At 37.8% G+C, this 23661-nt stretch overlaps 1 protein-coding gene across 1 annotated transcript in view; it reads left to right on the top strand.

The window, feature by feature from the left end:
- Positions 1 to 21275, top strand: part of LOC102814831 (cell surface glycoprotein CD200 receptor 1-like) — an 86237-nt gene extending 64962 nt beyond the window's left edge. Inside the window, exons 4-5 of the mRNA XM_006864207.1 lie at positions 20199 to 20267; positions 21112 to 21275. Coding sequence (XP_006864269.1) covers positions 20199 to 20267; positions 21112 to 21275 — 233 coding nt within the window. The remainder of the gene's footprint in view (positions 1 to 20198; positions 20268 to 21111) is intronic.
- Positions 21276 to 23661: the final 2386 nt, after the last annotated feature.

Genomic DNA, 23661 nt, shown 5'->3' on the forward strand with positions numbered 1-23661 from the left:
GCATTGTATATAGTATAGTTAAAAGCTGTGAATGTGTATTAGACATAAAAGCTTATTGTCTAATAGTTTTTAAGTTATGAGTGAATCCAAATTAGTAAGTGTGGAATTCAATTGCCTCATTTTCTATTTGCTGTTATTAGGTACCTCCGAGTCTGCTGTACAACAGGTAAAATCATTGCTCTGTCTTTGAGCCTTCCTCACAATTGTTGCTATGTTAGATTCCATTGTTACAGATACCACATCAGTCTATGTAATTGGGAGTCTCTCTCTTTTTCACTGACCCTTTATTTTACCAAACATGATATCCCTCTCATTTCCTACCCATTGTCTTAGAGCCAATTCCAGCTTCTAGTGACCCCATTGTTGTTGTGGTTAAGTGTCATTGAGTCGGTTCTGACTCATCGTGACCCTGTAAAGGGTTTTCAAGAAAGTTGGTGGATTTGAACCACTAACCTTGTGATTAGAAGTCCAGTGCTTATCCTACAATGCTGTATGTAGAGCTCCAAAGACTGGAAATCTTTACAGAAGCAGATTGCTACATCTTTCCTCCATGGAGCAGTTGGTGGGTTGGAACAACGAAGAACTGTCAACCAAATGAGTTAATGATATGTCTCATTTGAAAGCCATTTGAACTGCAAGGTTGGTGGTTCAAGCTCATCAGCTGCTCCTTGGAAACCCTATACTGGGTCACTATGGGTCGGAATCAGCTTGATGGCACTTAACAACAACAACAATCAGATTCTGGCTCTTACAGATTTCACTATATAACTGAAGAGCAACATCAAGGTACAATTGAAAACATCACCAGCTTTCTATTATTTCTAAATAGCAAAAAGTAATGGTTGAACCCCTCCAAGATTGAAACTCAAAGGGAACACATAAGTAGGCATGTAAGCTTGCTGGTGACCACATTGGTTTACTGGTGAGTAGAAGAGGGAGAAAGGCAGCAATGGAAAAATGGGCTGAGTTCAACCACATTCCATAGACTCCTGTTGACCTGGAGATGAGAGAAAGAAGAGGAAAGGCTGGTTGGTCCAAAGTGTGAAGACCTGGGGACTCCTGTGACCATGGACAAGGACATAGCCATGGAAGGATAGAGCTGAGAGTGAAGCATCTAGTTGATATGAAGAGGGGAGGCACACAAGAATGCCCAAACTTGCAGATAGTAGCCATTTGACCTAGCCTCAATGGCTTGATAGTCAGAACTCAATTAGAGGAAGATTAAAAAAAAAAAAAAACACCAAACAAACAATTTTTGATAAAGGAAACATGTATAAATTGCTTCAATTTGATGAACTTGACCTATACTTATGGATATAGTAGCTCAAGGTGCCAACTGAAAGGGAAGAAGTCTTCACATCAAGAATCAATCCTATCCACTCTGTATACAGGGTAGATAGAGACGGGCAACTTAGACATTGGCTACCTAAAATGAGGGGGCGATAAAGGCACAAAGTGACTAGATTACAAGTTTTCAAGAGGAAGTTTAGTTTAAGAATGTGTGGGGAAAGACAAGAGTCCCTTCTGAATAGAGCTGTCTAGATGGGTCTGGTGTAAAGAGATGGGGATTAGATACTTATGATTCAATAGTGAGTAATTGCTATCATGACTAATTGTGCCTGTCACAACTGTAGGTAGAAGTTTTGAAACAAAACAGAGAAGTAGTTCATCTTACAGCCCAGGAAGAGAGGACCCTAGGATCATCAAGGGAGAAGAGCAAAAGTGGAATGCAGAACCCTATCCAGAGAAGCAGTGACAACAGAGATGGAGGCAGAGATGAGGACATGGAAAGAGGGAGCAACTGAGAACTCTAGATTCATGGAAAGAGACAAACTGCATGCTGGCAGCCAGGAGGCCAACTTGCAAAATGTGCCCTTTGGTTGTTTAAATTATTATATATCCCTGAGTGTTTTTGTGTACATCTCTCCACCTCCACCCCAAAAAATAGAAAAACAGAGGGAATGGAAGCAAATACTGTTGAATGATGATACATGAAGGAGATTGTAATCATTGCAATGAAACAATGGTGTAAAGCCGATGTTCTGCCATGTAAACTATCATCAGTTCACAATTTAAAAAAAAGTAATGGTTGAAGTTAGGGGCCTGTGGGAATTATGCTATTGAAAAAGAATATTGAAAGTACCATGGAGTGCCAGAACAAACAAATGTCTCTTGAAAAAAGTACAAGAATACTTCTTAAAAGTGAGAATGGTGAGATTTTGTGTCTTGTCTGACTCTATGGCACATAATCAACAACCACCACCACTTTGGACATGTTATCAGGAGGGACCAATCCCTAGAGAAGGATAGTATGCTTGGTAAACTGATTGTTGTTGTTGAGTGCTGTCTAGTTGGTTCTGACTCATAGCAACCCTGTATAGAGTTTCACAGGAATGGCATGTGGGTTTGAATCACTGACCTTGAGATTCAAACTAACCATGTGGTCCAGTGCATTATCCTGCAGCACCAAACCAAGAAGACCTGAAGGGTCAATGGAAAAGAGGAAGAGCCCAAATGAGTTGGATTGACATAGTGGCAACAAAAATGGGCTCAAATATAATGATGTTTAGGCTGGTCTAGGATTTGGGCAGTGTTTCGTACTGTTGTACATACAGTCACTTTGAGTAACAAGGAGGAAATATATGATACAAATATTCATTCATTCAATTCATATATCTAGGAATTCAATAAATATTTATCTCTTTATCGTGAAACTTTCAATCTAATGGGGATGTTATGGATTGAATTTTGTTCTCTGGAAGTATGCATGGAAATGCTAAATCCTATAACTGTGGATGCAATCCTCTCTTAGAATATGGCTTTCTTTACAATGGCAGGGTGTGTCCTAAACCTAATCACTTGTAAATTATAAAAAAAGGAAGATTAGAAACACAAGAAACCACGAAAAGGAAGATCACTGAGGAACCAAGAAATGCTGTGGCTACAGAAACTGAGACAAGCATCCTCCCCCATAGCTGAGTGAGAAAGATTTCCCCGAGAACCCATGACCCAAATTCAGACTTCTAGCTTCTTAAACTCTGAGAAAGTAACTTCTGTTCTTTAAATCCACCTACATGTGGTTTTTCTGTTATAGAAGCACTAGGAAACAAATGTACTCAGATCACCTTCCATGAGTTATTTCTTGTGAAGTACGTAAGAATGGTAGTCCAAGTTTTGCAGAAGGCAGAAATGCACTTAATCATCTAAAGACACTCAGGAAAGAAGAAACAGTGAATATTAAAACTCATATTTTTGTTGTTATGAACTGTCTTCGAATCAGTTCTGACTCAGCAATCCTGTATATGGCTTCCAAGGCTTTAAATCTTCTGGGGAGCAAAAGACCTCATCTTTCTCCCACAGAGTGGTTGACAGGCTCAAATTGTGGACCTCGTGGTTCTCAGTTCAGTGCTTAATATATGGTGTTAGGAGCTCTGGTAGCGTAGTGGTTATGAATTGGTCTGTGAACCTCAAGTCAGTAGTTCAAAACTACCAGCAGTTCTGTGGGAGAAAGATGAGGTTTTCTGCTCCCATAAAGATTCACAGCCTTGGAAACCCTATGCAGAGCTGTTATGAGTCAGAACTGACTCCACGGCACACCATCACCACCACATCCCTCAAACTCCCTAAAACTCATATCCCTCAAAATTTCAAACCACTGCTTAATTTATGTATAATAACTTGCAGAATTTTGAATTTTGAAAGCTTAAAATATCAAAAGAAAACTGAATAATTCTTTTCTTTAGTTTTTCTTGTTAGAATCAAGATCTTTTCCCAATTTTTAATGTATATTATCTAGTGCTCAGTTTTTTAACAGTAAATTCATTAAGTGTTGTTAAACGCCTTCAAGTTAGTTCCAACTCATAGCAACCCTCTATAAGGTTTCCAAGGAGTGGCTGGTGAGTTTGAACTGCTGACCCTGTGGTTGAAACCAACTTTGTGGTCCATTGCTTATTCTAAAGTTCCACACCAGGAGTGTTGTGTTAAGTAATGATAAAAATGACCAGTTGCAAAGATCAAAGTAAGGACTTCTAGCTACTTCAATACCATTATAGAGGCCCCACAAAGAAATGTCAAAATGAAATAAGTCGATACTGTTCTCTTTGGAGTTATGTGCTGTAGAATAAATACTGGACTGCTACTGCAAGGTTGGTGGTGAAAACCCACCAGTTGCTCCTCGGATACCCTATACAGGGCTGCTATGAGTTGGAATTGACTTGACAACACTGAACAACAACACTATTTTTAGTCTATAATTTTGTTCCAAATTGAGATTTTTTTATTACTTTAAATTTCATGTTTTTCAGGGTTATTGCCATTTTGTTTATAACCTCTAGAACAACTTGCAAATGGATAACAAAGCAAGAACACATAATGTTTTTGTTTCACACCCTGATATATTAAAAATAATAAATAAATCTCAGCAACTGGAATTTTAGCAACTATATTTACTACTTGGAGTCCTGGTGTGGTGCTGTGTGATAAAAGCACTGGACTGCAAGGTCAGTTTAAACCACAAGGTTGGCGGTTCAAACTCACCAGGCACTCTTGGAAAGCCTATACAGGGTGGGTATGAGTCAGAGCTGACTCCATGGCAGTTAACTACCATATATTTATCCCTTAAATATGACACCATCCAAGCTCTAGTTTGGATCTTACCATTTATTGAACTGTTGTTATGGTTATTGAATGCCGTCGAGTCAATTCTGACTCATAGTAACCCTGTATAGGGTTTCTGAGGAGCAGTTGGTGAGCTTCAACAGCTGACCTTGCAGTCCAAACCTACCTTGCAGTCCAGCGTACACCTCAGTGTCATACCAGGACCCCATTTACTGAACTAATATTTTCCATGTGAGATGTTGTTGTTGTTATGTGCCATCGAGTCGGTTCCGACCCATAGCGACCCCTGTATAGGGTTTCCGAGGGTGTAAATCTTTACAGGAGTAGAAAGCCTCATCTTTCTCCCGCAGAGCAGCTGGTAGTTTCGAGAAAGATGAGGCTTTCTACTCCCGTAAGCAAAGTATTAAAAATGCCTATCTATATGTTTTCTTGTCAGTAGTGCACAGCAAAGATTTTGTAACAGATAAAAACTATTTAGTTTAGCATCACAGAAAAACAATGTGCTGTTTCTGAGAGTCCCTTTTTAGTCACTGGAGGAAGGCTTATGGCAGAGTATGGGTTTGCACAGTCATGCCAAGTCTGTTGCCTGGGTGTTAGATGCTTACTCAGGCATACAATAAGGATTGGGGGGGAAGCAAACTTCTGATGCCCACAATGAGTAAGAAGTTTCAAAAATAGCAAAATTACAAAGCAATTTTTTTGGGAAAGTTTTTATTGTGAGGTTTACATGGGAAAACATCAGCTTTACACTCATCCTATCATATTTCATTTCATTGCAATGATTACAATCCCCTCCATGCATCATCATATAACCCCAAAGAGCACACCACACAGGCCTGTTCTCCTCCTCACTTGGCCACCAGCACACAGCCCTTCTCCAGCCCTGAGTCCAGTGTCCCCAGCCACTCCATCTGTCCATGTCATCATCTCTGTCTCCATCACTGGCATCACTGTCTCCCTGGGTAGGGTCCCGCTCTCTGCTCTTCTCACTAGATGGTCCCAGGGACATCCGTTCCTGGGCTGCAAAATCAATCACTCTCCTCCTTTTGTCAAAAAAACATCTACCTCTACATTTCCTAACCTCGCAGTCAGACCTGATGGTGATTATTCACCATTGTACCTCAAGAGCATTATTCCCATTTCCTTTCACCAGCCCAGTCCGAACGGATTGGAACTCATTCAGTGGTGATTCTACTTTGCCCCGCCCTGTCTAGAACTAGGTTCCCTCTTGAAAGCCAGTCACTTCTTGTCTTTATAGCCCCCTTCCCTGACCCATTTTGGGTAGCTAATGTCTATGTTGCCTATCAATGTCAGCCTTGTGTACCAAGGGGGTGGGAGTGATCCTTGCTGTAAAGATTTGTTCCCTTTTTTGAGCTATTATGTCCATAAGTATAGGTAATTTTATCAGGTTACTCTTTATTTTTCTTTCCCTCTTCTTTCTTCTTATAGTCGACTTCTGATCATCCAGCCAATGAAACCAGGTCAAGTGGGTACTATCTGCAAGTATGGGTGTTCTTGTGCCTCTCCCCTCATTTCATGTCAGCTGGATGTTTCGCTCTGCACTCTAGTCCTCTGTGGCCATGTCACTGCCTCTGGCAAAAGAGTCCCCAGGTCTTGCTGTACTGCTGGCCATCCAGGTCTCACCTGGGGCTCATGGGGGTCTATTGAATGTGGTTGGGCTCAGCTCACAACTTCATTGCTCTTTTTTCCCCCTCTTCCCTTATTTGGTGACCAACGTGGTACCAACCAGACCACATGCCTGCTCATGTATTCCCCTTGAGTTTCAATCTTGTAAGGGTGTTTGCTCTGAGGGGTCCTGACCACTTGCCTTTATGGCTTTCAGGCAAATAGCTTACTTGTTCTTATAGTAATCAATCAGACTGTCAATATGGTTTCGGATTTTTCCTGCAGGTCTTTCTTTCACAAAGTATCTTCTGTTCATCTAGCCACTCCAGGCTGGTCTAATTTCCAGTGGAAATTTCTTACCTCAGTCGGTTCTGGATGGGGTTCTGGATTCCACCTATGGTCTAGTGCAGTTAAAGGCTCCACAGGAAGCCTCTTTCACTGGGCAACTTCTAGCCCCCTTTAAGGTATTCCAATCAGTTATAGGCTGAAGATATACTTATAAGCTTTCTGTAGTGATGATTCTGGCTATTCCTTTCTCCCCTGCTTAAGTGTCTATTTTACAATGGTAGGTAAGGGAAACCAAGATTCAAAAGACAGCCAAGCATCTTAATACTATTCCCCTCTTTTACCCACTCAAACCACACCTGTATCCCGGGGCCCTGTTGCTCCAAGGTTGTGCATATATCATCATTTACCTCTGTCCCACTTAGCCCATGTGAACCTGCCTGTTTTCCCATTAGCTTTGTTCTTCCATTCCCTCCCCCTTTTTGTGTATTGCCCCCCCATCTCTCCCCCTCACCTGCACACAAGCTATTCTGTGTCTATTCCTTACCCTGTGCTCTATCTTCCCCTCCCTTCCTCCCTTCCTCTCATCTCATACATCCTGGTGATCAGCAAATATATATATAATTTTTTCCCCTTTTAGTGTGGGTTCTTTTTCTTACTCTTTTACAATAATGGTCCTATGCAGTATTTCTCCTTTTGTTACTGACTAATTGCACTCAGAGCATTGTCCTCAAGCTTCATCCATGTTATGCAGTGGCTTGCAGCTTCCTTGTTGTTCTTCAAGGTGGCATAGTATACCATTGTGTATGTACCAAAGTTTGTTTATCCATTCTTCAATTGATGGGCACTTAGGCTGTCTCCATCTTTTTGCTATTGTAAATAGTGCTGCTATGAACATTGGTGTGCATATATCTACTTGTGTTATGGCTCGTATTTCTTCTGGATAAATACCAAGTAGAGGGATTTCTGGATCATAAGGTATTTCTATTTCCAACCTTCTGAGGAATTGCCATATTGCTCTCCAGAGAGGCTGAATCATTTTGCAATCCCACCAGCAATGCAGGAAGGTCCCAATCTCTCCACATCCTCACCAGCACTTACTGTCCTCTACTTTTTTAATCTTTGCTGTTCTTGCTGGTATGAGATGATATCTCATTGTTGTTTTGATTTGCATCTCTCTAATGCCTAGTGATTGTGAACATTTTTTCATATGTTTGTTGGCTGCCCGGATCTCCTCCTTGGTGAAGTGTCTGTTCATGTCCTGTGCCCATTTTTTAATTGGGTTATTTGTCTTTCTTGTAGAGGTGTTATAGTTTCCTACATATTTTAGAATGTCTGATGTGTTGTTTCAAAAGATTTTTCCCATTCTGTGGGTTCCCTTTTTACTCTTTTGGTGAAGTCTTTTGATCCACATAAGCTTTTAATTTTTATTATGTCCCACTTATCTATTTTGTCTACTTTTGTTTGTGTACTTTTCAAAAATGTTTGGTAGTCTGTGTACTCCCTGTATTAGAGCCCTCACATTTATCCCTATTTTTTCATTGATAACTTTCATAATTTTGGGATTCACATTTAGGTCTTTAATCCATGCTGATTTGGTTTTTGCATAGGGCATGAGGTAAAAGTCTTGTTTCAATCTTTTGTATTTCACTTTCCAGTTCTGCCAGCACCATCTGTTAAAGAGACTATCTCCTCCTCATATAACATACCAAGGCACTTTGTTGAAAATCAGTTGGCTGTATGTGGATGGGTTAATTGCTGGATTTTCGAGTCTGCTCCACTGGTCAATGTATCTTTCATTGTACCAGTACCAGGCTGTTTTTACCACTGTAGCTGTGTGGTAGATTTTGAAATCGGGGAGTGAGAGGCTTCCAACCTTGTTCTTTTTCTTGAGCAATGATTTGCTTATTCTGGGTCTCCGTCCTTTCCATATAAAGTTTGTAATTGTCTTTTCCATCTCTTTGAAGAATGTCACTGGACTCTGGAATTGTATTATATGTATATGTTGCTTTGGGTAGTATTGACATTTTCACGATGTTGAGTCTTCCTACCAGGAACATGGTATGTTCTTCCACTTTTGTAAGTCCCTTTTGGTTTCTTGTAGTAGTGTTTTGTAGTTCTCTTTGTATAAGTCCTTCGTTTCTTTGGTTACATTTAGTCCTAAATATTTCATCCTTTGGGTGGCTATTTAAATGGTATTTCTTTCCTAATTTCTTTTTCAGTGCTGTCATTGTTGCTATAGAAATATAGCAATATAAAAATCCAACTGATTTTTGTATGTTGATCTTAACACTTTGCTGAGTCTTCCAATGAGGTCTAGTAGTTTTTTACTGAGTCTTTGGGGGTTTCTATGTATAGGATCATATTGTCTGCAAATAGAGAGAGCTTTATTTCCTCTTTGCCGATTTGGATACCTTCATTTCCCCATCTTGCTGTATAGCTTGGCTAATACTTCCAAAACAATATTGAAAAGGAGTGGTGACAAAGGGCATCCTTGTCTGGTTCCTGGGAAGGCTTTCAGTTTCTGTCCATTGAGAGTGATGTAGGCTGTTGGTTTTATATAAATGCTTTTGATTATGTTGAGGAATTTCCCTTCAATTCCTACTGTTGAGTGTTTTTATCAGGAATGGATGTTGAATTTTGTCAAATGCCTTTTCTGCATCAGTCTATATGATCATGTGGGTTTTTTTTTTTTTTTTCCTTTTTTCTTATTGATGTGGTGGATTACATTGATTGTTTTTCTAATGTTGAACCATCCTTGTATCCCTTTTATGAAACCAACTTGGTCTTGATGTATTATTTTTTGATATGCTGCTGGATTCTGTTGACTAGGTTTTTGTTGAGAATTTTTGCATCTATGTTCATGAGGGATATTGGTCTGTAGTTTTCTTTCTTAGTGATGTCCTTCCCTGGTTTTGGTATGAGGGGTATGCTTGCTACATAAAAAGTATTAGAAGATTTTCATCCTCTTCTATATTCTGGAATAATTTGAGTAGAATTGGTGACAGCTCTTCCCTGAAGGTTTGGTCTGGGCCTGGACTTCTTTTAGTTGGGAGTTTTTGATGTCCTGATCAAATACTTCTTTTGTTATGGGTCTGTTCCAGGTTTCTACTTCACTCTGTGTAAATTTTGGTAGGTTGTGGTTTTCTAAAAAATGCATCCATCTCTTCTAAGTTTTTGAATTTGTTGGAGTACAACTCCTCATAGTATTCTGTTATTATCCTTTTGATTTTGTTTGGTTCCATTGTGACATCGCCTGTGTGGTTTCTTATGCGAGTTAGTTCTGGCTTCCATCTCTTCTATTCTACTCTTTTCCTTTTCAGTGTATTGTCCATTTCTAATATTTCATGATTAATCATCTGGACCTCTTTTTGCAGGTTTTGAATTGTTTCCATTACTGTATCAATCTTGTTTTATTGCTCTTGTTTCCTCCACCCCTTTTCAGAGCATTTGAATTTGTTTGAATATCATTCTTCTGAATTCTTTCTCAGACAAATCCAAAACCTGCTCTTCCTCTTCTGGGGAGCCTTTGTCTATCTCAAACGCATTTGTCTCAGTTACTCTTTTCTGTTTTTTGGACATGTTTTGAGATCATTTGTTATGTTTGAGATCTTTTGTTTGTCATTTCCAGTAATTAGGTAGGATTTTAAAAGTTTTAAATGGATGTTTGTTGTTCTGTTATTAAGCTTACTGGGTGTCTCCTGGTGGATATGATTGGGAGATAGGCCTCCCTTTTTGCATGTAGTGCTAAACGCTGTTGTTGGCTCTTGTCTCAGTGGTGGAATATTATAGGGTATGCTTGTAGCTTGGCTATATGACCACCATTGCTGTCTCTTCTTGGGTAACTTAGGGAGAAAAAGCTCCCACCTCTAGGAAAGATGTGTGATCAAAAGGACCAAAACCAGAAGTAATATAAATTCAGAGACAAAAACCACCACTTTAAAACAAACAAACAAACAAAAAAACTGTGGCCAACTATCCCGTGCTACACAGGCAGTGTGTGTGCATGGTGGAATCCTAAAGCAGTAGGTGGGGGGTGTCCGCTTGCTCAGTCCCCTCCTCTAGTCACCACCGTGGATGTGCATGGATAGATATTGAGAAGTTAATGGGATAAAGATTGTCTAATATTTTTGTCTCTGAAGATCAGTTATGTATCTGCATGTGCACAGCATAATTCTTGAGATAGTTGAGCCCTTTTATGTTGGGGTTTTACAGATTATTCTATGGTTTTTCTGTCAGGCCTCAAGTGCCTGATTTTTTCTTGCTCTATAGGCCTGCATAAGGGTCCTGCACAAAGAGCTTCAGTAGCATAGTGGTCATGAATATAGGGGAAAAATTTTTCTTCTCAATGAATTGACAGAACACCTTTGTCAAAAATCATTGACCTTACATGTGTTTGTCTATTTCTGGACTTTCTTCAATTCCACTGATCTATGTGTCTATCATTTCATCAACACCTAATCATTTTAATTAAAGTAGCTCAGATTTAGTTAGAAATTATATGGATTATTTTTCTCTTTTAAGACTTGCTTTGGTTATTCTAGGCTGTTTGCATTTCCATATACATTTTACAATCTTCTTGTCAATTTCCACAGAAATAGCTACTGGCTTTTGATTGAGATTATGTTGAAGCTATAAACCAATTTGAGGAGAATTAACATCTTACTAATGACCTCTGGTAGCATAGTGGTTATGAGTTGGGCTGCTAACCTCAAGGTCAGTAGTTCGAAAGTACCAGCTGTTCCCTGGGAGAAAAGTGAGGCTTCTTCTCCCGTAGAGATTTGTAGCCTCCCAAGCCTTATACAGGATCACTATGATTTGGAACTGACTCTACAAGTACATCACCACCACCAGCAACAACATATTAATGTTAACTGTCTTTTCATCCAAGAACATGGCATTTATTTCCATAAATATCTTGTTAAGTGTCTTTTGAGTCTGTTCATAGAGACCCTGCTGACCTTGGGATAAGCATGGCCCTGGACTCCTATTTACCTCAGCGGTGTACAGGTCTTATACATTGTTTGCTGAATTTATTCATAGTATTTTTGCACTATTATAAATTAATTTATAAAATTTCACTTTGTAGTTTGTTGCTAGTATATAAAAAATGTTTTTTGTGCAGCTGGCATTTCATTTTATCGCCTTGTTAAATTCAACTTATTCTGGGGGTTGTTTTGTAGATTTCGGAGAATTTTCTCCCTAGATAATTATGTCATCTTCAATAAGAACAGTTTTGTCTTCCTTTCTAATCTTTATACATAGCTTTTTTTCCCTTGATTTTTTTCATGTAGGTGGTGGTGGTGGTAGAGACTGTTGCGACTCATAGCAACTCTGTATAGGGTTTCTGAAGCTATAAATCTTTACAGGAGCAGAAAGCCTCATCTTTCTCCTGCAGAATGGCTGGTAGTTTCAAACTGCTGACCTTGATGTTAGCAGCCTGACTTGTAACCACTACACTACCAGAGCTCCTTGTGTGGTGCTATGAGATAAAACACCAGATGGCAAGGTGGGTTTAAAGCACAAGGTCAGAGGTTCAAATTCACCAGCTGCTCCTTGGAAACCCTATACAGGGTAGCTACATGTAGGAACCAATTTGATGACACTTAACAACAACAACAAGAGCAAGACTTTTAATAAAATGCCAAATGAAATCAGACTTTCTTGTTTTGTTCCTAATCTTCAAAACAATTGCTTTAGAGTCTATTCTGATTCATAGCTATCCTATAGGACAGAATATAACTCTCCCAAGGGATTCCCGGAGTCCTGGTGTGGTGCTGTGGGCTAATGTGCTGGATTGCAAAGTCAATTTGACCCACAAAATTGGCAGTTCAAGCTTACCAGTTGATCCCTGGAAGCCCTATGCAGGGTAGCTATGAGTCAGAACTGACTCAACAGCACTTAACAGAAACAACATAGTATTCCCAAAGCTGTAAATCTGTACTGCCTAAGGCTGCCACATCTTTCTCCTATGGTGGATTTGATTGTTGACCTTTCAGTTAGTAACCAAATACTTAATGACTGCATTATCAGGGTTCCTTTTCTGATCTTAGAGGGAAAATGTTTCAGTATTGAGTATGATGTTATCTGTAATGTTTTTCATGTTGTTGCTCTTAGTTGTTGTCAAGCTTATTTATTCTGACTCATGGTGACATGTGTCTAACAAAACAAAATGTTGTTGGCCATGTGCTATTCTCACCATTATTAGTATGTTTGAGCCCATTGTTACCCCTGCTGTGAAATCCATTTCATGGGGGGTTTCCCTCATTCTCCTTAACCTTCTATTTTACCACACATGATTTTTTTCTTTCTTTCTGGTAATTTGGTCTTTTCCTGATGGCATCTTGCCATCTTTTCTAAAGAACTTTCTAGCTGTGTTTATTCCAAGACTGATTTGTTTATTCTTCTAGGATTCCATGGTATGGATAGTCTTCACTAACACCGCAGTTCAAATGCATCAATTATTCTTCAGTCTTCCTTTTTTATTGCCCAACTTCAGCATGCATGTGAGGCAATTGAAAATCCATAATTTGCATCAGTTGTACCATGTTCATTAAAGTGGCATCTTTACTTTTTTTTAGCACTTTAAAAAGGTCTTTTTCAGCAGATTTTTCATTGCAATGCATCACTTAATTGATTGACTGCTGCTTCCATAAACATTGATAGTTACTATAAGCAGAATTGTAGTTTCCTTATTCTACAGAATCTCATTACCTGCCCCCAATACTTAACACACATCACTTGAGGTAGAAAGAGGAAAGAAGAAAGGAAAGGAGGGAGACAGAGAGAAAAGAAAAGATGGAAAGAAAAAAGAATAGATATTACAGTAAGAATACAATAGAATATTTACTTAATTTGAAAGAGACATTGGAATTGTCATTAGAAATTTATTTTTCTTTTAAGTGTCAAGATGAGTAGAAGAAATTAGAATCATCAATGAAAGCTTACTACTTTTGTTTTTAATTAGGGTAAATACAAAATTTTAGAATAAATGAAACACTGTAATTTAAATAAAGATCACCAAATATGGCCCATGGGAGAAAAAAAATTTGGTCATTGTATGTTTTCATAAATAAAGTTTTATTGGAAGAGAGCCTGAGCATTGTGTCTGGCTGCTTTTGTCTTACAATAATAAGAATTAATTGTAAAGGAGCCTGTGTGGACCACAAAGCCTTAAGTATTTACTATCTGCTGCCTATATGGAACAAGTTTGATGACCCGTGCTTTATCTCTTCCAGTGTTCCTACCCCATCTTACTTACACTTATTTTTTCCTAAATCTGACTTCTTATCTGTATATGGAGTGGATTCTTGAGCACAGTCTTGAGTTAATTAAGTATAATTTCATTCTTTTCCTTCCCTGTAGCCCACAGCAATAACTTCTAGTTTCCAAATTATTTTAGAGGTATTTTTTGCTGTTTATTTCCAAAACCTTATTGAATTTTCTTATGCAAAGGAGTTCAAAAAAACTCATGGAAAAATTTCATTGTCTTTCAATTCCACTTTTCCCCAAACTTTTTGAAGCTCCCTTGTCTTTTAACGTGGTAAAATTGGATGCAAATTAGCATAGGGAGTATGAAGTATAGTTTCAAAAGCAGAGAGCTCATAAATGCTCATTTATTGATGGCCTTACAAACCCAGAGAAATAACTTTGTTAGGTCTACAAATCATAAAAAAACATTTTTATTTGTTTGTTTCAAAATTACAAAACAGTAGTCTTTAGAAACCAAGTATGAGTAGAGAAATAGATTGGGACTATTCTATTGGGAAATAGAAATTCAAATCTCTCTTCCTCTCTCTGCTTCTGCTTAACTTTTTTCCCTTTTTCTCTCACAAGGTAGTAAAAATGGAGAAGAATGAGATATACACTCTTCTTACTTCAGGTTTCACATTTCTTAACAAAAGGCTGTAATTTTCTAGCTTGATGATGTGATGAACCAACCAACACTAATTCAGGAGTGCCATCTGGAGAAAGAATTGTAATAGATCTTGTTTATGTGAAGCGTTCATGCTGGATAGGGATGAAGGCAGGGTTATCTTGTACCAAATAGTTGATGAAACAATGTGTCTTGGAACTTATGGCAAGGTGGCAGACTAGACAGACCCTCTACAACAAAGACATGAGAGATCAAATGAAACAGATACAGATGATAATCCCGGATTCTGAGCTTCAGAGGAAAAGATAGAGAAGTAAATTGAATATCAATGGAAGAAGAATCTGAACAAAGGCAGTAAGAGAAGAGATAGGTGAATTGTCAGCTGACCTGGCATAGTGAGGTCATCTACAACTTTTGTGAGCAGTATTCGGTAGAGAAGGAAGCCTGACAACACACACATCATGCTGGATATTTGTCTTATTGAAAGATGTGAGTCTCCACTTGTCTCCTAAACCCTCCTGATGACCAGAAGCATGGCTAGCTTACCCTCACCAACCCAGCAGACAATGATACCCCACCCTCTACCCAGGCCCTGCTCTGAGGTCAGAATATCCTTGTGGAAAGAACACGAGGTGCCTGCCACCCCCATGTCTGGAGACACATGAACTCCACTTAATCACACCAGCAGAGTACACAGTGCCAGACGAGCAGCCTGTCCCCAGCTAACTCTGGGTGAGCAAGAGTTCCTTCTATAACAAGCCGCCATACTCCAACTATCCTGTAGGTTCAGAAGAACTCCTTCTAGATCAGGCATTCTGACCCTAGACAGGCTGGAAATTCATCTCTAATCAGGGTGTCTTACTCTTCCCTCTCATGCCATAACCCTTTTGGCTGACAAAGGGTGCTGGCCTGCACTAAATGCCCTATTCCCACAATTTTCTCCTTTCTTGACCTTGCACCCCATCCAATATTTTTATTTCCTTTTTTTATTTTTCCCTTGTTTTATCCTTTCTTTCTCTGCTTCCCTTTTTTAATTCTTTTCTTCTGTTTCTTATTTCCATTCCCCTTTCCCTTCTTTTTCTTTTAGTTTTCATTTACTATTCCCTTTTCTTTTTCTCTTTTCTAGTTTTGTTTATTGAGTGGTTTTTTTTTTTCATTTTAGTTTTTCTTTCTTTTCTTCCTTGTTTTTATTTTCCTTTTCCTTTTTTATTCAGTTAATAAATTACTTATTCTTGTTGTTACTTGCTTGTTTTCCTTCTTTGTTTTTTCTTATCCTACCTTGTGAGAGACAATAACTATGCCCAAATGGCCTAGCTACCCCTTGCAGACTCAAACCTCTTATAAACCTACTGATGAAGCAAGGGTCACTACTTGCTTTGTGTCCCCTGATCAATGATGGGCAGCAGCCAACAAGCCTACCCTCAATTGCACAACAAGAACAATGAACAAAGAACTATACACACTCTCTCATTCTCTATTACACACACACGATGAGTGTTTAAGAACACACTAACATACAATCACTAATTAAAGACATCACCACAATGTCTTGGAGACAACAGACAATTTTAGTTCACATGAAGAAACAATACAGAGTGGCTCAAACAAATAACCAAAATATAGAAAAAGAAAACCTTTCTGAGAAAGAAATGGCATTTAGAAATATTTGATAAGGAAATCAAAGGAAGGATATTTAGGTACTTTCAGTGACTTGAGAGAAAGTTTGAGAAAGCTATAGACAAAATCAAGGCAAACAAAGACAAAACTTGAAAAGAATTCAGAAAATCACTATAAGAACAAACTTATAAAACAAATGAAAAAATTAGAAACAATTCAAATACAGCAAATAGAAATTCAGAAAATTAGCATTAAGATGTCAAAAATAGAGAATGCATTGAAAGTACAAAGGTAAAGACTTTATCTTTTCAAGATGCTCTCTGAAACTTTCTATTCAGCTCTTTCACCTTCTCATTTCTTCCTTTTGTGTTAGTTTCTCTATACTGCAGAGCAAGTTTAAGAGTCTCTTATACATCCATTTTGGTATTTTGCTTCTTTTTTTTTTCTTCTCACAATGACCTTTTGCTTCTTCTTGTATGATGTTCTTGATGTCATTTTACAATTCCTTTGATCTTCCATTATTAGTGTCTAATGCATCAAATGTGTTCTTGAGATGATCAATAAATTCAGGTGGGATATGTTCAAGACCATATTTTTTCTCATGTGAATGTGTCTTAATTTTCTTGAGCTTCAGACTGAATTTGCATATGAGCAGTGATGGTCAGTTCCTGCCCCTGGCCTTGTTTTGGCTGATTATATGGAGTTTTTTCCACCGTCTATTCCCACAGATGTAGTCAAATTGATTTCTGTGTATTCCATCTTGTGAGACCCATGTGTATAGCCATCTTTTATGCTGTTTAAAAATCGTATGTGCAAAATTCCATCATGCAGGCTCCAGCATGTTTCTATCACCAAGACCATATTTTCCAATGACGGATACTTCTTCTTTGTTTCCAACCTTTGCATTCCAATCACCAGTAAATATCAGAACATATTGATTACAGATTTGATCAATTTCAGACTGAAGAAGGTGGTAGAAGTCTTCATTTTCATCATCACTGACTTTAATGGTTGGTACGTTAATTTGGATGATAGTAGTATTAACTAGTCTTTGTTGTAGGTATATGGATATTAATCTGTCACAGACAGAATTATATTTCAAGATAGATCTTGAAATGTTCTTTTTGATGATGAATGTGATTCTAATTCTTTTCAATTTGTCATTCCCAACATAATAAGCCATATGTTTGTCAGATTCAAAACAGCCAATAGCATATTTAAGCACAATAATGTCTAGGATATTGATCTTTATGCATTCCATTTCATGTTTTACATCCTCCAATTTTTCTAGATTTATACTTCCATGTTGCAATTATTAATGAATGTTTACAGCTGTTTTCTTCATTTTTAGTTGTGAGCCATCAGCAAATGAAGGTCCCCCAAACTTTTTTACTTTTGCATCATCATGTTGTTGTTGTTAGATGCCATCAAGTCAGTGCTTACTCATAGCGACTCTATGCACAACAGAAGGAAACACTGCTCAGTCCTGGGCTAGCCTCACAATTGTTGCCATATTTGAGCCCATTGATGCTGCCACTTTGCCAATCCATCTCACTGAGGGACTTACTATTTTTCTTTGACCTTTCACCTTACCAAACATGATATCCCTCTCCAGTGACTGGTCCCTCCTTACAATATGTCTGAAGTATGAGAGATGAAGTCTGGCCATCCTGGCCTCCAAGGGTCTTCCAACACAGATCTATTTGTTCTTTTGGCAGCCCAAGGTACTTTCAATATTCTCCTCCAACACCATAACTCAAATGCATATTCTATGATCTTCCTTATTCATTATCCAACTTTTGCATGCATATAAGGTTATTGAAAATACCATGGCTTGAATCAGGCCTCTCTTCTTATCAACACTTCATTCTCCACTAATCTGTTGGTTCTTTTGGCAGCCCATGGCACTTTCAATATTCTCCTCCAACACCACAACTCAAAAGAATCAATTCTTCTATGGTCTTCCTTATTCACTGTCCAGCTTTCGCATGCATATGAGGTGATTGAAAATACCATGGCTTGGGTCAGGTGCACCTTAGTCCTCAAGCTGACATCTTTGCTCTTCAACATTTTAAAAAGGTCTTGTGTAGCAGATTTACCTAATACAATATGCCATTTGATTTCTTGACTGCTGCTTCCATGAGTGTTGATGGTCAATCTAAGAAAAATGAAGTCTTTGACAAGATCAATCTTCTCTCCATTGATAAAACGTTGTTCATTGGTCCAGTGGTGAGGATATGTGTTTTCTTTACATTGAGATGCAATCCATACTGAAGGCTGTGGTCTTTGATCTTCCTCAATAAGTATCTTAAGTCCTCTTCACTTTCAGCAAGCAAGGTTCTATCATCTGCATATCATTGTCAATCTAATTTGTTCTTCCATTCATATTTTCAAGGCTTCCAATAGAGGGACTCATCTTACAGCACTATATTCTGGTGCACTGACAATATTCTGCTGCTAGTCATTAAGTTTCAATATTCAACATTCTGGTGCTATCTGATTGTGTTCCACTATTATTCATTAGGTTTTCAGTAGCTCAGAATTCAGAAGTTGTCCACCCCTCCTTTTTCCTTCCTAGTCTGTCTTAGTCTGGAAGCTCAGCTGAAACCTGTCCACCATGGGTGTACCCTGCTGCTGTTTAAAATACTGTTGGCATAGCTTCCATCATCACAGGAACACATAAATAACCATAGTATAACAAATTGACAGATGAGTGATAGGATGTGAAGCAACTGTAATAATAATTCCAACTGTTAGTGTGAATGTAAAATAGTATAACAACTGTGAAAAACAATTTGGCAATTTCTTATAAGTTAAACATAAAATTATCTATGACCCAGCAATTGTACTCGTAGATATTCACACAAGATAAATGAAAACATATCTACACAAAAGTGTGTATGTTAAAGTTCAAAATGTTCATAAGAGCTTTATTCATAATAACCTAAAATTGAAGATCATCCAAATGTCCATAAATGGTGAGTAGATAAAATATAGTATATCCATATAATAGAATGTTATTTGGAATTAAAAAACAAAACAAAAACTATTCATACATTCAACATCATAGATCTCAAAAACACTTTGGAAAAAATCATCTATAAAAGAGTACATATTATATGATACTGTTTATATAAATTTCTAGAAAAGCCCAATCAAATTTTTAGTAGCAGAAAATACATCAGTGGGTCCAGGAGCTGATTGCAAAGAGCCACAGGGAACTTTCTGTGATCATGGAAATTTTCTACAACTTGACTGTGGTGGTATTTATACATATGTCAAAATCAATCAAACTATACATTTAAAATGCATGCATTGTATTGCATATAAATTGTACATCATTAAAATTGATTTTAAAACTGAAAAAGGCACTGTTTAAGGAAAGGAAGACAAAATGAATTTCAGAATCACACAAACAGCAAGGCACTATTTACTAGTGGAAGAAACCCACAAGTTAATATGACAAATTTTTCTAAGGATGCTTGTCTACAGATGGGTATTTATATGTAAATGCATATGTGCATTTATATTTTAATCAACAAAATAAACTCTAAAGATTGATTTAGACCAAATTGCTGTAATGGAGTCCTGGTGGCACATTGAGCTAAGTGTTGGGTGGCCAACCAAAAAATCATTGTTTCAAAACCACCAGTCACTCCATGGGAGAAAGATGAGGTGATCTGCTTCAATAAATATTTATAACCTTGGAAACCCTACCAAGTAATTCTGCTCTGTCCTATTGAATCAGTGTAAGTTGGAATCAACTAGATGACAGTGGGTTTGGCTGTCTGGTTTGAAATAATGGCTAGCTTTGCAAATGGAAGAAGAGAACAGGTAGATCAAGGAAGCTTCAGCTTTGTCTACAATTGCATGCTTTAAAATAAGAATATATTCAGGTATTCAATGTACAAATCAAAAGTGGCAAATAAAAAATCATGAATTAAGAAAAAACAATGTATTTCATAATGGAAAATATATACATGTAATATTTAAATGTTTGCATGCTGTTTTCATAATGATGGCATACTTCTCATTTGTAATTTGCAAGATGGTCATGGAATATTAGTTTTGATTAACTGACTTTTCTGTTATGTCTTTGGTTTTTTGTATTATGATTTTTCATTCCATTTGAGAACATAAAGTTGATTTCATTTACTCTTATTTAAATATTTTCTAGCTTTAACAGCTAATTCATTTGTGGATGGAAAGTCAATGATAAGGAACAATTCAAGACCTCCCACATCAGGTAATATGCTTCTTTATCTGGAGGCCAGCACTGAGAGGATGGAGTATTAAACATCCTTAGAAGCATTAAGTAATGACCTGGTCTTAGGACCAGCCTTGTACCCAATTTAAGAATATGGTGACCTAAGTGCTTTGTGGGAGGAACGCTGAATGATTCACCTTTCTAAACCTGTTCAATTTTATTAGAAGATTTACAGAGTTTTCTCTATTAGTCACTAGTGCTAGGTAGGCTTTATAGGGAGCAGAAAGACGAGCAAAACTCTGTTTCTGCTCAGTTTGGTGAGGGAATGCAGACATGAAAACAATGAAAGGGAAGTTGTTCTTCCAGATATAAATAGAAACAAATTTCAACAGTGTGATAAATGAAAATGAATAGACAGAGAATGGGATGGAGGGAGAAAAATAAAGAAGATTTTATCATAATAAAAAATAAATTCCAGATGGATTAAATAGAAAAATATTTAGAAATGGAAAGTACAAAACTATTAGACAAAATTTTGAAAGATCTTTTTGTAATCTTAGGATAGTAAGACTACTGAAGCAAACACAATACCTACACACACTGTAGAAAATGATAGAAAAGTTTTACTGGTCAGCAAACAAAAATTTTTTTTTTTATAGTATAGTTTCCTAGTATAGTCTGTGTAAATGATTTCTTGAGGATCTACTCTTAGAAGAATAGAAGTGAAGGAAACAAGATAGGGCAAGAGAAGAAAGCTAAGAGAGGATGTGGTCTCATTCAGAGACTAGTTTCAGGCTGCTACTACTGGGTTCTCTAAAGCATACAATAGTTGGTTCCATCTTAGCATGAGGGGTTACCTTTTTGTACCTGTGTATTACTTAAGGTACACAGGTACAAAGAGGTATGGAGGGCAGTAGTATGTATTCTCCAGATAAAGCAATTCCAGTTCATCTGAGGACAGTTCAACAGAGAAGGCAGTTGAGAGCTTATAGCATTCAGCACTATCACCAGTTGGGAAATGAGTACATCTGCTTGCCTGCTTGGTGAAGAGGGTTCTGGGGATGACGCTCCAAACGCATACAATACAGTCCATCCCTTATTGTTTATCTGAATCAGCACCATTCAGATTCACTTGGGTTTTGTTTGTTTTTAAATTAGTCACTTCTTTCCAGCACAACTTCTCCAGGATTCCTTTGGTTATAATTTCTGGGAAACCTTACAAAAGAATGGTAGTGAGTTAAGCTAGAATTTTTCCTATGGCATTTGGTCTCAAGGCCATAACTGATGCTTATTAATCACTTCTATCATCTATTCTATACCATGGAGTGGTCCTAGTGTGGTGCTGTGCGTTAATGTGCTGGACTGCCAGCCGCTCCTTGGTAACCCTATATAGGATCTCTATGGGTTGGGACAGACTCAATGGCACTTAACAATAACAACATCTATTCTATACTAAACTATTCTACTGGTATAAGTACCTTTTCTAGTAGGTGGTTCATCTCTGAGGGGTTTGGCTTGATTATTAGGTCCTTATCAGATCATTTATGGCATAGTTACTGATTCATCATTAATATAGGGCATGGGATGTCTCTTTTACATAAAGAAATCTTAAGTACCTCATGATTATTGGGAATGATATTAATATTAAATTAATATTAATAAAATATGATAAAGATTAATATTAAATATGCCAATTAGGTAATTCCTTTCTATAGCTGCTGGTCTACCGGGGGCCGCTATAGGTTTGATGAACTCTTACTACATTTTATTGCATCTCTGTTCTGGGACCCTGGGCTCTAAAATGGCTGGGATTAGGAAGCATACATTTTTCAAGTGAGTCTGTAGGAATGATGCTAAGTGGGAATGATGGTAACGTCTATTCCTTGTTTCTTGGACTTATTCATCAACCTACTGGGAACACAGCTTCATTCTGAAAAATGATGCCCTCATCTTCAGAAGATGCCATTTCCAAACTACACCTCAGCTGTGCCATCAATAGGTTGTTCCAAAGCTAAGAATGCTTCTGGCCCAGAATTTCCTGACCCCAATCCTCCTGTCTTGAATCTTCCAAGCCTCTGACCAATAAGTCAAACCATTTTCCATTGCTCATGAGTTAATTTATTTTCTTACTTGACCATTTTCTCCACACAAAGTAGAATTCCCAGGTCCATTACTCCAAAGCTTATCCAATACTAGTATTCTTTACCACCATCCTTCATGACCAGACCTGAGTGAGGCTAGTTTATACCAACACTGAGGCAACCCACTCATAAACTGAACTTGAACTTTAGTCATAGGGCCCTCTCAACAAGGGAAGATATGAGCTGAAGGAGAGGTGTCAGTGTAACAGTGCCATATAAAATGTAGGTCCAGACCATTTTGTGTCCTCTTGAGTGGCTGGCACCTGATCCCAGATATACCATTACTGTTGTACATTGGATTGCTGCTAGATGCTCTTGACTTTGTAATTTGGTGGGTCTAATAGTACACAGCTCATTATGCACAACAGTGAGGATAGTGCAAGGTCAGGCAGTGTTTCATTCTGATGTGCGTAGGGTTGTTATGGGTCAGAACTGACTAGACAACATAATGCACTGTTACTTTGTGGTCCATAAATAGATTATCAGTCTCTGACAGAGGCCCATTGCACACCAAGAGCTTTTGTTTTTTTAAAGGTGACTTGTTTTTGTTTTGTTTTTTCTTTGATGACATGACATGGTTTCAGTACCTTAGGAGATTGTGATTCTCCTACTGGGTTATCCAGAGACTCTGTAGGTTATCTTTTTCTTCTACAGAATCTTCCATTGGATCTACTGAGTTTTATGATTTAGTGTCGGCATTGGTATACTGACCTGCTACAGATACCTTTCTTGGTCTAGGGTCCACTTAAAACAGTCTTCTATGTCGACCTATAAGTGGGTCTGAGTACTATTTCTAAATGTTCAATATTCTGCTTATTAATCAAAATATTATGGTACTTAGTAGTAGGAGGTAAGGTTAAGTAACTTCTTTACATTACAGGGGATATTCTGGTAGGGCCTGGACCACTGAACTGCCATATTGCACAAATATGGTCAGCCTCTGAATGTTTGTAGAGTTTATTTCTCACCTTTGAAATACATGCCATTTTTCAAGGTATCCAGAATATCTTCCACTTCTTGCTCAAATGGTTTGATTAATATGATGTCATCAACAGAATACTCAGAAAGCCCAAGTCTATTTAGATATTATGAGTGACAGCAAATACGTAAGTAGTCCTGTGGTAAGACTATACTATTTTTTGTCCCACTTAAATACAAATGACTTTAGATATTTCTTATTGATTGTCATTGAAAACAATGCATTCACCAAATTAGCAGCATTAGCACAACAAACCAGAAGTCGTGCTAACATGCCCTAGTGAAAATACATTACCATAAAACTGAAAACTCTT

Source organism: Chrysochloris asiatica, unplaced genomic scaffold, assembly GCF_000296735.1.
Source record: "Chrysochloris asiatica unplaced genomic scaffold, ChrAsi1.0 scaffold00061, whole genome shotgun sequence".
Taxonomy (NCBI): domain Eukaryota; kingdom Metazoa; phylum Chordata; class Mammalia; order Afrosoricida; family Chrysochloridae; genus Chrysochloris; species Chrysochloris asiatica.